Below are 15,456 nucleotides of genomic sequence, written 5' to 3'. Positions count from 1 at the left end.
AATGAACATGAATCGTGTCTTTTATTTCAAGGCTATCTGTTTTCAATCGGAAGACTTGGATCAGTGTTCGCGTTAACGCAAACAAAACTGCGTGTTTCAAGCGAATAAATCAACATTACATTCATCATTTTTACCTGCGTGTTCTGCACACGTGTTATGGGTAGCTACATTTCTAAATTACATCTAAATTCTCATGATACTGAAACGTACATCGTCCGTTTTGATATGGTGTTACCGATACTTGGAATCCCCCATGAAAACACATATCGACCTCGCTAGATGGGCGTGCAGAACTCCGAACCCATTCGTAATTACTCACATCATTCCGGCAAGCTTCTTGTAGGTCACGGAAAGAGACGAGTAGTTACGAATGCGAACCGTGTATGACCACACAGGACACATATTCATATCTCATATAGTTATTCGCGATTCGGAGAAATTGGAGACACTTGCTCTGTGCCACACCCTGAGAAATTCTTTATGTAACTTTAAAACGGGAGAATTCAAGGTGCTCCTGAAAAATAAAGACGATAAACCGATGGTTCGTGAAACAACAGGTAACCGAAAAGCGTACTTTCCCAGAAGAAAGAAGTTAAAATATAGTTTCCCTCAATTAATTTGACTTGTGAATGATGATGAAATGCTCTAAAATGCAAGGAAATGTTAAGGCCTCGCCATTTCGTGTCTGTAAAACACACACAAGATTTCTTGGGATATAGAATTTAGCGAACACTGATGATCTCTGCTGTGACCTGAACGTCGGATTACTGTAGCTATGTCCAGTTTTGTGCGTAACTGCTATCTTCAAAAGCTCAGAGAGATTATGAAGCTTTGGCAATTGCAGACATTTATTAAAGAGCTATATTAAGAGAGTTGATCTCATTTTAATCGCCTATAATGTTAGACCCGAAGGTAGCTTTGAAATGTGTTCAAGTGAAACTTCATCCACAGACAGTTCTATGTTTTACGCGTTTGTACATGTAGGGAAATAAGTAAAACAGAACTGACCCATGCTGTCCACTGGAGGAGATGTGGTTACTGTTCCCACGAAAACATTGATGACGACATACACCAGTATCCAGTGAGTTCCTGCAAATATATAATGAATGTGTTAACCGGAAGTTACAAAGCTAGCGGAATTCAGCATTTCAGATTTTAGATAGCCTGGACAGGTGACTCTAATCACGCCATGAACGTCATGTCTCATAACGCTATAAGGTGACATGAACTGATACAACTACTGGGGCTGCATTTTATACCTGTATGTCGCAATACGCTTTTTAAACGATACGTATGGCAATGTTTTTTTTTCTGAGAATCGGTATATTGTGGAAAGAACGTATCGCAAAACTGGTACCTATATCGCAATATATTGCAAGACAGTTTTGATACCAATACATAGCCTTTACATTGACATGTTCAAGAAGCACTAACATAGGCGGATTCGGGAATTTGCAAAAGTACGGTGGGAAGGGTTTCAACCCCCGGCTCCGCCAATGCAAAACAACTTCAATGCGACCCTTAGTCATTTGCAACACGGGCAGATTCGAACAGCATCTTCACCTCCAGATCCGCCAATGAGTAAAATTTAGAGAGTTGTAGTCTGTATACAACTAGCGGGTATTATTTTTTGGTGTTGAGCTTAATATAACTCCACCCCATAACGCGTACCTTAGTTCGCCTTCAGTTTAGTTCGCCTGCAGTTAACGAACGTTCTGTTCTATTTAAATTGACGTTTTCGAACGTGAGTAAGATCTGCAAGTTTTCCACCCAGAATCATGGTCTTGGGATTTATAGTCATAAATACTACAAAAATCCATGATTTGCCAGGACGTTCAAATCCCAGATACCCTAGAAGATCAGGGCTAGACTGGGCTTCACCTAGCATTGCGATGAGAGGCCTGTAACGGGATCGGGTGGTAAGGATCGATGACTTGCTTGACATACGTCATCTTATCCCAACTGCATATGCTGTTGATGATTGGATTGTCTGGTCCAGGTTCGATTATTTACAGCCCGTCAATTACAAATTTCACTTAACACGTAACAGAAGATTAAATATGTACAGGGATTAAGACTTGTACAGTTACACAAGTGATAAGCTGAAGGGGACATTCTGTGAACGTTGTGTTGGGAATATTTATTGAAGATCCAGGTCGGCAGAAATTCTGCAACTGCAGAAACAGGTCGGGCTCCCTCGGTATAACACAATTGATCTGAACTGCCTCACACATTGTATCCACAATGTGCTTTTATCTGGCGGTTGGACTAGAGTTACGTCCCTTTGACAGTCTGGCACTTGGCGGGAACGTTTATCGGAATCCCATGCAAGTGGCAGATAGGCAGGCAGATTTTTATTTTAAGCCGCTTTTAGCAAGATAAGAGCAACATCACGGCAGGGGATAGCAGAAATTGGCTTCACACATTGAAGCCATGTGAGGATTCGAATCCCGGGTCTTTAGCGTGACAAGCCAACGCTTTAACCACTAGGCTACCCCACTGCCCCGTGGCAGAAAACTTTATGAAAGACCATCATTAACGAATAAAGTTAAACAATGCTTTAAAAAAGTATATGTATTTCATTATGATGTAAATGTTACTCAGTTAATTAACTTATTAATTACTTGTCGAAAAAATAGTGTAAATATATTTTTGAAAGTTATAATTATTGATATTTTCCCACCCAACACTCTTAAAGACAAAGTGCGATAACCGGAGCCTGTTAATTAGTAATTTAACAGCGTCGTTTCCAATTTGAATTTGGGCGCCAAGTTCTTTTAACTAATCTGACATGAAACTTTGGGTGTTAAAAAACTTACAAAATATGCATTATTCACAACAGCAACGCAAATTGTAACTGTACTATTCAAACACCGTTTGCTTGTGCTGCCACAGAAAAGGGTTTTATTCCGGCCATGATTGCAATAGTAAGTTTGCCAAAGAACCCTCCTTGATTCCCTACATGGCTATAAAGTGTGAAGCCGATTTCTGGTTTCTCCCGCCGTGATAATGCTGGAGTATTTCTAAAAGCGAGGTAAATCTGAACTCACTCACTGTAGTCAAATGGCTTTCCCACAATACCATTATCTTTACTTTGTACATACCTGTTTATTTATGTATTTTTGATATAATCTAATGTCAGTGAACGGACACAGGCTACACGACCCAGGAGTGGTTTCAGGTTTATAGAATAACAACTAAATAAAAGTAGATTCGAACATTAACATCCCCGTATCAGCAGGTGGGACATACTTCGCCCAGCAGGTTGCGGGCTGTGATGACACCGGCACTCGCTCTACCGTAATAATGAGGCCTCACAGTTAGCATACGTGCGTAGTTTCTCATTGTCAAATTCACATTAATGTGTTTGTGACATGTAGTAAGAGATTAGATACACACAGACATATCTGCGATGTGCGAGTTTCAATGGCTAGTGACCTTAGGTCGTATTTTTTATGAAGAAACCAAGCACCTCAAACGCTGAAGTTCAAACGACGAGGGGGTTTAGTTGAAAAAAGACGTAATAACACATATCCCAATGTAATGTTTTCTAATACAAATACGCACTGCCATGTACAGACCCGTGTCAGTTATATTCGGGCGCTTGACGTATTTTCCATGGATTTAAGTGTTACATTTGGTGTAACATAAATAATTTCATGAATGAAATTTTCGTAAGATCCAAATCAAAGTTGGTACATTTGTGAGGAATAACCTTACCTTCAATCACACAATTTCTGTTTAATTTTCAGTTGCTTATCGAATGACTACAAGTACTCAGTCAATATATGCACCGTGACGAGAACTCCTTTAACATGGCGGCCTATGGGATTGTGCATTGTGCAACTGAACTGAAATTGTGTGCAGAGCAGACATGATTTCACATCTGTCAGTCAAATTTTAAAAAGATCCGTCCTAAATTCACTTCATAAAAATTATTTATGCTACACTGAAGTAACATGTAAGTCTATGGACATTACGTCAAGTGTCCGAATATCACTGGCACTGGTCTGTAGCTGGAATGCTTGTGAATGCGGCGTTAAACAAGCAACAAAAATACCGATAACCTCCGATGAAATGGTGACTTTGAAAATCACCACCAACAACAACCATTTTCATCCACCTGACGAAGGGACAAGGAATAGCCCAGAAACGTTGTGAAAACAACAAAGAAGAAACTGACATCCATACCATTTTGTTGTATATTAGAATACCGTGAGTGAGTCTGGTTTTACTCAGCAATATTCCAGCTATACTGCGGTGGTCTGTAAATAATCGAGTCTGGACCAGACAATCCATTGATTAACAACATGAGCATCGATCTGCACATTTGGGAATCGATGACGCGTGTCAACCAAGTCAGCGGGCCTGACCACCCGATCCCTTTAGTCGCCTCTTACGACAAGCATAGTCGCGTTCTATGGCAAGCATGAGTTGCTGAAGGCCTATTCTACCCCGTGACCTTCACGGGTCGTATTAGAATACCGACTTCCAAATGCCTCTCAAGAACCACCCCAAACAAGCGTTGATCAAATAGCGGTAGATTAAACTCACAAAAGATCCTCTATAGAAATAAGCATCACATTCACAACATGTAGGTACTTAGATAACTCAGGGGTTTGAAATATTCTGCCATCCCATCTACATATTTACAGCTTCTGTGCGGAAAATCGGTAGTTAGTACCATGGCCGCGTTAACCAAAACACACTGAAAAATGGTAATTATTATTACCATGCCTGGAGATCGACTAGAAGGAGATGGAACAACGAACGGCGGTAGGATTCACTATCCACGCGTCCGTGTTAAACTGAGTAGCGTGCTCGTGATTATTACAGGAAGTTTGTGAGTTGAAGGTGTTCTTCTAATAGCCCATTGGGTCTGCTGAGAGTGATAGTAGGCACAACGAGCCAATACACCGAGTCTTACCAACTAATCCATTACTTCAAAGGTAGCTGTGCTTCATATGAAGAGGTGTATATATGTAAATTATTCACTAGAGAACTTGTTCTACCTCCATGTATAGTGTAATAGAGTACACTTTAGCCCTGAACTATTTTAGTTAAGTACGAGGACTATTGTTGCCTTTGATACATAATATTTGTGATTTGTCTCATCAATGTTTTCCGTTACAAACTGATTGGCGACTCCTATACCAGGTAAGAGATGCTGCATGGTGTTGCAATAAAACTCAGTTAGCAATGCCATTGCCTACAATTTGCGTCGCCACACGCGAAGGTACGGCGCACCGGGATAACTGAAGATAGCCTTTGACGATGTTCAGTGTGCAAACCAAAGGTGGTTCTGGTCCTGTTGTAGCCTTCATTTCGTCTCATCCCAGATAAACTCTTGTGGGAAGAGGTAATCGTTAAGAGACGGCAAAGGCAGTACAGCAATGCAATGCGCACTCGTGAAATCAGAAGACGTGACACACGAGGGCGAGTATCACCTTAAGCTTGTTACAGCGTGAAATTACTTCTCTGCATTTACACAAAAGTTTAAACACGTTCTTGAACGTTGCTGTTCTTGTTGCAAATGCCACAATCTGCATTGAAAAATGCTGAGTTGTACTGTCCCATTTAGTTACGAAGTCTCTCCATTCCATCGCACTTCCACTCTAACTGCAAGCACCGCTATTTAATGTTCTCTTGGGACTCTTGGCACTCTTGGGACTACAATCTTGGAGTAAACCTTGATTCATCTGTAAATAGTAAACTCCTAAGGTCCTTTGATGCTGTTTTTACCGAGCAAGGCGTGCTGACGTGTGCTTTAAAGATTAACTGGGCGTATGGCTGGATGTTGGGTCCGGATGTTGTACGATTCTGTCACTAATCGGTCTCACTCTAGTCTATAGGCTTTAATGTTTCGGGTTACGTATAGGTTTCGTTGATGCACCAACCGAACATGGTTGTCTTCGTGACATAACGTAACAAGTGGATGACCGACACGTGACCTGTCATGACTGTTGCCCTTCTATAAATTACGTCTCCGAGAAGATGGAACTGAATTTTGATGAGCTTTACTTGCATAATTCCTGTTTGCAGTAGACACTAGCAAGAAAGTCTTACAATATCGCCACAGCGCATCATAAACCCGACAATTAAGCATTCTGTTTGCACTAACCATCACCTCTTCAAGCTTCAAGCACTGAACAACTCCATGCTCTCAAATACAATGAACATTCACAAAAACAGAAAACAGAATCGAGGTTTTCCTGACACACGAAACAAAATACAATTACAAAATAATGATCGGGGGCGTTAAAATGCTTACTGCAAACGATAATGATACAAAACTGCAAAGTAATGATACAAACACAAATGTTCTCATTAGCAAGGGTGTAACAAGTTCCAGCATCATCAATTCTATGTTAACGCTGGTCTGATCACTAGCTATCAACCCAACCGAAGTCTCCGATCTGAAAACCTGGCCTTCTTGTTGTCCCACACATTACGGGCGGTAGCAGGTTCAGGGATTGATAATGTCAAGTGGCATTACCCATTCTCTGAAATCAACTTCCACTGGAGTTAAGGACAGTTAGCAGCCTGAAGATTTTCAAATCTAAACTGAAGACATACCTTTTACGAAAACATACAGTGTCTAACTTTCCAGTCTCGAGTTGTTATACAGAGCTACTGAGCAGTACTCTTGGACAGGAACTGGCACTATATAAATGTTTTGATGACGATGATGATGATGATGATGATGATGATGATGATGATGGAATTGATTCCGTTCCTGCTTGTCAAAGTTACAAGAAACTGGACTGGACTTTCCACAATTCCGAAAGTTAATAGTATATAAATAAACACATGAATTCATGTTACAAGCCTGACTCCCCCCAGAGAAAAACTTGACTGTAAGCCATGTATCATGTCGCCTGGGAATAAATGTCTTTAAAACCAAATGTTTACTGAGCCACACACAGAAATAATGTATAAATGTCTAAAATTGCCCAACTGCCCTCAAACGTTTACATAAATCATTGGTCTAAATTGTTCTTAATCATTATAAAGAGTTGTGTCCCTTGGATGACAGGATCCGTTAACTATGGATTCAAGTTTGTTTCACTCAAAACATTTATAAATTACACCACTTTCTTCCATAATCGATGAGTCATTTAATGTTTGTATTAAACTCGCTCAAGATACCTGGAGTATGTTCAAAATACAGTATCCATGCTATCGCACCACTGATGAAGTGCAAGACATCCTCTTGGACAGTTCCAGTTCGTCAAACACACAAACAACGAAGAATGTACCTCAAGTAACGCGTCTCAAAATTATTGTGACATGATCACCTGTACTAGATGGAAAAAGAAACGTCGCAATGTTAGAAATGGCATTTAATTATCAGTGGAGTGTTACAACCTATTCTACCATGACTTAAGTAAAAGGTGGATTGTGACTGGTTAATCAAAGTCATTCAGAGGTAAATAGTTACGTAAAAGTATGTATTTCTTTAAATCTTAATAACGCGGCGCGTCCGGTTTTAAATGAAATTCAGAGGTATTATAATTTCGATATATACCTCTCATTTTCCAACACAGTATGTTTTTCTCATAATTGTTATACATAATATATATATAAATATACATCGGAAGTCAAGTTTGAGGAAACATGAATCGTAATCGCATTGCTCCCCAAAGTATTGTTTGAGATTGCGGTAAGAAATGCTTTTGTTTCTGGAGAGGGAAGAGCTCGCACAAACACAATATTGAAATGGCGATGCACGCGCATCATGCATGCATTCATGCGTGAATTGCGAGCTTGAATGGCAATCATTCACTTGTTTTCTGAACACATTAGCTATGGAATAGATTAACGAGAAATCAACGACAACAAACCACTGGACGTCTGCACAATCTCCAGTGACGTTTCTTTTGTCCTTCAGGATATTATGCAAGTTACACAATGCCTTTTGTGTCTACTGATGCTTACACACTATTGCGGTCAGTGACTGATGATCGCTGTCGAGATATGGCTGGAATATTCTTAAAACCGCGTTAAACCATCTCACTCACTCGGTCACTCACTCACTCGCCCTCCTTCTGTAAGCTACCCTTGACGCCCCGGGGTAGAATTGGTCTTCAGCAATCCATGGTTGCCGTAAGAGGCGACTAACGGGATCATGGGGTCGGGTTCGCTGACTTGACTGACAGATGTCATAGGTTCAGATCGATACGCACGCTTTTGATCACTGGAGTGTCTGATCCATACCGCCGCCATATAGCCGAGTGAGGTGTAAAACTAAACTCACTCACTCACTCACTCACTCACTCACTCACTCTTCTGTGAGCACAATCAAGAATTGTCCGACCTTCCAAGTGAGACTGCGGTATTTGACAACATGCTGGAGGACTCGCGTATGTTGAAAGCGCGCAGTTCGGTGTCTGGAGTTGTGCACCTTAATCGTTTTCCCTCATATCCGTATCGTGGTGAATATCAGTCAAACATTTCACAAAGAAAAAGAAACTGATCAAAGAAGCTTGTATAATTGCGGGCTTTCCTTCAAAGAAAGTTTCCCCGCCACCAATTAATTGAAATACTGATCAACGGAAGAAATACAATAGCCATTAATTACAAAGATACATACAAAGTAATGAGATATATACATGTACAGTCACTTCACTTTCAGATGTGAAACGATAGCATTTTTGTTGGTGGTATTGATGATTCCTTGATCTGAACTGATTCATTGGTCTGTCAGCTCCTGATGGTTTTAATTGATTTGTAAACTTTGACTACCTACATTTGTTGTTTTCCACCAACTAGACGCAGAAACGTCATATCGATATAACTCAAATACTTGCAACATTGGACACTCGTTTTTTTCCAAAAGAGAATCGTCATTCCGTTAATCCTAACATGATGGGTACACTACACGTCTTGAAAAACGTTTACACTGTAAACCATCTACAGCAACGATACGATAAATACCTTACCATGATTCCATGCTTTTGTTGGATATACGAGTATTTACGACGTCACCTGTTCATTCGTACTGTAGTTAAACAGGACTTTCGTTAATCCGAACGCGTTTAGTGGAAACCGTAATCCGGATTAATGGAGTTTCAAAATATGAAGGCATGTACCTGTCATATCCATACGTCGTCGTCGACTGCGGAGACGTAGTCCAGAAACCAAAAGAAATGAATAGTCGTTCTTGGTCCTTCTTCCATCTGTTGAAGAACCACCCGCCGTCGCCTTAAGAATCAGGACGTCATCGTGGAGCATATCATAAACTTAAGGGGAATTTTGCCATTTAGTAAATTTAATAAAATATTTTGCTATTTCTGTCTCCAAACTTTTAATACAAATGCTAATTTCAATATCGATAGCGATGTAAGTGTGAAAGCTACCATGTTTCGTTAATCTCATCGTAAATGATAATTATTATGATTTATTTTGGAACTGTCCCCTATATTGCCAACCAAAGTGGTCAACAGCAACATGCTCATTGGATGCTGATTGGTCAGGCGGCACCCCTTGCTTTTGTACTGACGTGCTCCAGGACAGTTGTGATGCTCCTAAACGAAAGCCTTCCCTAATCAACCACAGCTATATGACACAGTGCATATAAGCTGGCGTAAAGACTCGCGACATGTGGGACTGTAAAATTCGCCAATCAACAAAACAGGAACAAGACACCCATGTTGACGGGTACAGGACAATGACTTTTCTTTGGGGTCAACTGTGAGAATGACGCATCTTTCCACACCTTGTTGTCATGAAAGTAAAATATCGCTATTTATTTTACAGGCGAGATTTTAAAAAAAATATATTACCTTTCAAAAGTTTAGATTTACTAGCGTAAATGTAGCTATAGGCTCCCGTCAACTGTGCTAAAGTAGGTTTTGCGAAATATTCTAGTCTGTTTAAAGGTACTGTTTACACCTGAACTGATGAATTGTAATACAATTTCGTAAGGTAAAATTATTCAGTAAAGGATGAAGCTTAGTGAAAGTTTGCAAATTCAATAAAACATTGCACCAAAACGCAGTTGTTCTCATGCATGATATTTGCACATGCTTTTTAGCAAATTGATGTATGATCCTTGCGCAGTTCATCCACATAAAGTTTGCTTTTGGTTTTCCCAATTTAGTGGAGAAATTCATTTTCGATGTAACCATGTATACCTACAAAACCTTTTGTGAGTGCTTTAAGTGAGTTGAAACTTTTAATGGGGAGTATACTTGCACAAACTATGTTTTGTTTAAAACCTCGTGATGCCTGTGAATTTTGCTACTTGAAAAGTATTAGTACTAGTACTTAGAAATTGGGTATGATGCTAATATTCAAAGAAATAGAATCATAGGAAATATGAGATTCGAACCAGCACCGTCTCCTTGCTCGCCTTAGTTAAGCAACTCCGCATAGCGAATTTTAGCGCCTTAAACGACTGGTTGTACAACGTGTCCATTAATATATATATTATATTAACAATAAATAAATATACAAGTTTGGGTAGGTACTGCCTTTGTTTGTTCCTCATCACAAATACACACTACACTAACATAAAGCTTGCTTATGCAATTCATATTCCTTTCATGTGTTATTTATGAAATGGGACTGTGGATTAGACTAGTGGTTAAAGCGTTCGCTCGTCACGCTTGACACCCGGGTTCGATTCCCGACTTGATACAATGTGTGAAGCCCATTTCTAGTGTGTCTCGTCGTGATATTGCTGAATATTGCTGAAACGGCGGAAAATTAAACTCAATGACTGTTTACGAAATGATACTCTCAAGGATAGTAACATTTATATCACCCAAAATATACATATTCTTCCCATAGCTTACTTTTTCGGATTTTTAATGTTTCGAATTAATCCCGTTAGTAATTAATTCGAATTAATCCGTCTGCACGAATTTTCGTACTACTCTTGTAAGTTTTTTTGGAATATATAATCAGTGACGGTCCAGGGTAGAACAGGCCTTCAGCAACCGATGTTTGCCATAAAAGACGACTATGTTTGTCGTAAGAGCCGACTATAACGGGATCGGGTGGTCAGACTCGCCGACTTGGTTGAAACATGTTATCGATTCCAGATTGTGCAGATCGATGATCATGATGCTGATCACTGGATTGACTGGTCCAGATTCGATTATTTACAGACCGCCGCCATATAGCTGGAATATTGCTGAGTGAGGCGTAAAACTAAACTCACTCACTCACTCACTCTTGGAATATATGATCAGTGATTGGGCGAAGTTTTTTTCCGGTGATGATGTTTAAAGTTTATTTGCCTGCCTCGTTAAGTTGCCTGAAACGAGGGATGTTTTTTTTCCGTTTTGTTCTTCTTACAGCCTCGGTTCGAAAAACACAGACCAGAAAAAGTATTGATTTTGGGTTCAATTAAAGGAAATACCCGTCACTCTGTTTAGAACATATTGATTGTATTGTTCGAATGGCTTGTCCAGGTGTCATCCTGCCCGATAATCCGTTCAGCACATGTCCGAAACATGTCCAGAACATGCACTCGTCTTTTCCCAGACATAAACAGAAGGCAATTCCACTAATCCTACAGATAAGTTATGTCGCTGGGTGAGGATATTAACTACCAGCATCTAAAGCCTTATCTCTTAAGAGAAGAATGGCGTGACGTGTTGACAACAGGGGAGGCTCCATAATGTACTGGTTTCCCACATGCGATACGACATTCGTTAGGAGGCGGGCAGTTGAAGCTCACGGAGGACCACCTCGATTGTTGATGTTCACACGGCAGCAACTGAAACAGACTCCTCCTGTGGCCCTTGAATCGGACAACGCCCAGCTTTTATATAAGACCCTACTGGGCTGGGTAGTCTACAGTTTGATGGCGTGGCAGTGATACGACCAGTTTAAGATGGACGACGTAGGTATTTATTACACTGTTAACATATGACAATGATAACGTTTGTTCTTTATTGTGAAAAATTGACTTTAAATAATGTAAATTCATTTTTAAAGTAATGTGTAATTTTAGATATTAATTGTTGTATTTCATTGTGTAGTGATTCATTAGTGGTAGGAATTCCGATTGCTGATGTTGTTGAGTACCGATAGATGTCACATTCAGTTCTGAATGAAGAATATATTTTTTAAACTTCATGCTTGCGGAAGCCATATTCTGCCACTTTTGTGGCATAAACTAATTTTTGGCGACATTTGCGAATTATTTTGTCGTTGCTTGCGCGTTTTTTCTCTTTATTTTAATTATTTAATGTTAAATCGATTATTTTCTTGTTGCTGCGAATATTATGTGGCTGCTTCGCGTATTTTGTTGGTGATTGAGAGTATTTTCTTGTTATTTCAATAATAATTTTCTCGTTAGTTAAAATATTTTCTCACTACTTCAGGTTTTTGGTTTATTTTATTTTCATTTATTTTTTATTTTTTTATATATTTTAACAGAAACTTGAAGTAGCGAGAAATTCATCGAAATTTCAAGTTTTAAAAGAAACTTGAAGCAACGAGAAAATAAGTAGGGATTCACATCACGAGAAACGATCCTATTTGAGCATGTGGTCCTAGGGAGAGAGAGGCACAGTCGTTTAATTAGCCGAAAGTCTCTGTGTAGAGTTGTGACCCTGGGCACGCCAGAGATTGGTGATTCCTTGTTCGAACCCGTTTCGGCCCATGCGTCTTTGTTTGTTTGAACCCTGCCCATGTCGGTTGGTTACATGGTGTGGAAGCTGACATGTCGTTGGCCGGAATACTATCTAAAGTGGCGTGAAAACTCAACTCACTCACCAATGCTCATCAGATCTGACAGAAACCCGGCAGACTGTCTAGTTTCTGCGTTATGTCAGATTTAGAATTAAATCTTTAGATGAAAGAGTAAGTGAGGCAACTTTTAACAATATCCCAGCAATATCTCAACGGGGCTTGGATACCAGAAATGGGCTTCACACATTGTACCCCAGTGAGGAATCGAACCCGGATCTTCGCCGTGGCGAGCTTTAACCTACGTTGGCTGCCCCAAACGCCACGAACTAATAAATAACATATCGTGGATATCATCAGTTGTTTTCTGTAATTAACAACAAACATAAAGCGTTCGCTCATCACGCCAAAGACCCGGGTTCGATTCTCCAAACGGGTACAATGTGTGAAGACCCTTTCTGGTGTACCCCGACGTGATATTGCTGGAATATTGCAAAAGGCGGCCTAAAACTATACTCGTTTACCTCAGGTTGATATTCCAGCATTGAAGGCACATGCACGGCAACTCTGAACGACCAGATATATGCACACTTCTCACAGGTGACTCAGTGCCGGAACGTAATTCTCAACAAACAACAATATTCTTGGATGGTTTCTTCGTTTGTTTCGAAAACAATTCCTCTAACTGCCATTATACATGATCTAGAACCAAAATAATGTTTGGGTAATGGTTCCTGACATTCCGATTTCCATAATATTATCAACTTAAAAGGTAAAAATCCAAGACAGATACAAGTATTTCATCCAGGATTTTGTATGCATAGCGGTTTAGCACTGCATCGGACAATTTTGATCTCATGTTACTCAGAATAGATGCAAAATGAGAGGAATTGATTGAATGAATGAATGCGTAAGTGGGGAAAGGGGTTAGATTCATAGCTTCTGTGAACATAAATTCAGTTTATTGAGGAGTATCAGCCAAGACTAATCTGACCAAAATAGTATGCATATGTGTCGAGAACACCTGCTGTTATCAAGGATTTTATGTTATCCGTGCATATAATTTTCACATTTTTGTATTACCGGATTTTTGTTACCGGATGGGCCGAGAACTGTTATTCTTCAGTTTTGACTGACTATATCTCTATTCCTGATAAGCTGGAGCTATATTGCTGACATATCATAAGAGAGTATAGACCAGCCTTTGATTTCATCGATAACCGAAAACTGTGACAACCAGGGCACATAAAAAGGTATGGTCGTGACAAGGATTACTATTAAAAGCGTATTAAACATTTTGGAGTGAGTTGGTCTTTGCTAGAAAACAAGCACTCTGTGATGTGTGTTATTACTGGCATGATGCCTGTAGATGAATAAAATATTTGATTTTTCAGATTCATATGATAGTGAATGGAATATTAAAATGAAAGTATTCTGACTTCGAGTGATCAATTGTTTTGATAATTACTTCTGCATAAAGCTTACGACGGGTGAAATATGTAGAGTAACAGAAAATTGCTAGTATGATCGTTTATGATAGTGATGCACTCAACATCAGAAATCTGCATAACGGCATGTACGCATATTATGGAATATGAGAAAATTAAAGCCAAAATTTCCTTATTGAGCCACGTAATACATATACATGTACACACGCACACGCCCGCGCACACACACGCACGCACGCACGCACAGTGAGTTTTTACGCCGCTTTTAGCTATATTCCAGCCAAATATCACCGCCGAGGACGCCAGAATTGACTTTTATGAATATTCTCAACACTGTCGTTATTGCTATGAACATTGTCATTGCATTACGCTACTTTTGAATTTCATTGCCACTGCAATCCTTATGGCGAGTTGGAAACTGAATTTCAAAACGATTGTTAATTAGACCACATTTCTCGGTTGTTTGTTGGATTTCCAGTTTATTTACAGGTTTAATTTGGAAATCAACATGTAACATGATATAGTAAGAATATTGGGCACGGCATGCGGCAAATGGACGATGGAAAATACTAATTATACCTTCTCGTGAAAATGTTATTTCAGCATTGGGCATATTTCCCTTTCTGTTGTCTGGGATACAGATTAAAAGACCCATGGTTTTTAAACATTCCCGGGAATGTCGTGAATTTTAGACATCCCATAAACCATTTGAATCTGGAGGCATTTGAACATTCCTTCCAGAGGTTATGTTTCGTTTCATGGAATGAAAGCAGTATCCATACTTCCTGGCATCGCCAACGGGTCTTATAAATGATAATAAAGTTCTATTTTTCAAATAGGCGAATTTTATTCAAACAATAACAACAAAATCTGCACTTTTTATGAAAGTCTCTTCAAAAAAGGAAAATAACAAGATGAAACTGCATTTTTCAAATGAAGAAAATCTCATACTAGTGTTTCAAATGTATGTCAAATATATCTCACATTTTGTTGTAATAGTTTTTAAAGTAGAAATATAAAACATCACTGCAATATATAATACATATATACAAATATAACGAAAATAACAAAAATAGGGATTTCAGTGAATAAAGTCATGTGATCGTCTCGTCACAAGATGTCAAAAAGTCTATATATACATGATATAATATATACAGTTTCTATGAATATGAACCCACGAACACCTATGGTAGAGAATTATATCACATATGATGTTTCTTAAATAATGAATGGATAGAGTACACATGTGGGAATATAGTATTCCAACTGAAGAACTGTTTTATGTGGGTCATAAAAATAGCTAATATTAAAACCGAAATAGAAAACATATGTTCACATTTAAACATACTGAAAAACATACTCA

General features: G+C 39.2%; 1 protein-coding gene across 1 annotated transcript in view; it reads right to left on the bottom strand.

Moving 5' to 3' along the window:
* LOC137298659 (uncharacterized) overlaps positions 1-15,456 on the bottom strand; it is a 119,214-nt gene that overhangs the window by 39,857 nt on the left and 63,901 nt on the right. Inside the window, exon 42 of the mRNA XM_067830942.1 lies at positions 1,009-1,089. Within this exon, the coding sequence (XP_067687043.1) occupies positions 1,009-1,089 (81 nt within the window). The remainder of the gene's footprint in view (positions 1-1,008; positions 1,090-15,456) is intronic.

This window comes from Haliotis asinina, chromosome 10, assembly GCF_037392515.1.
Source record: "Haliotis asinina isolate JCU_RB_2024 chromosome 10, JCU_Hal_asi_v2, whole genome shotgun sequence".
NCBI lineage: Eukaryota > Metazoa > Mollusca > Gastropoda > Lepetellida > Haliotidae > Haliotis > Haliotis asinina.
Note: the sequence above shows the minus strand (reverse complement) of the source record. Positions and strands in the feature narration are given on the sequence as shown.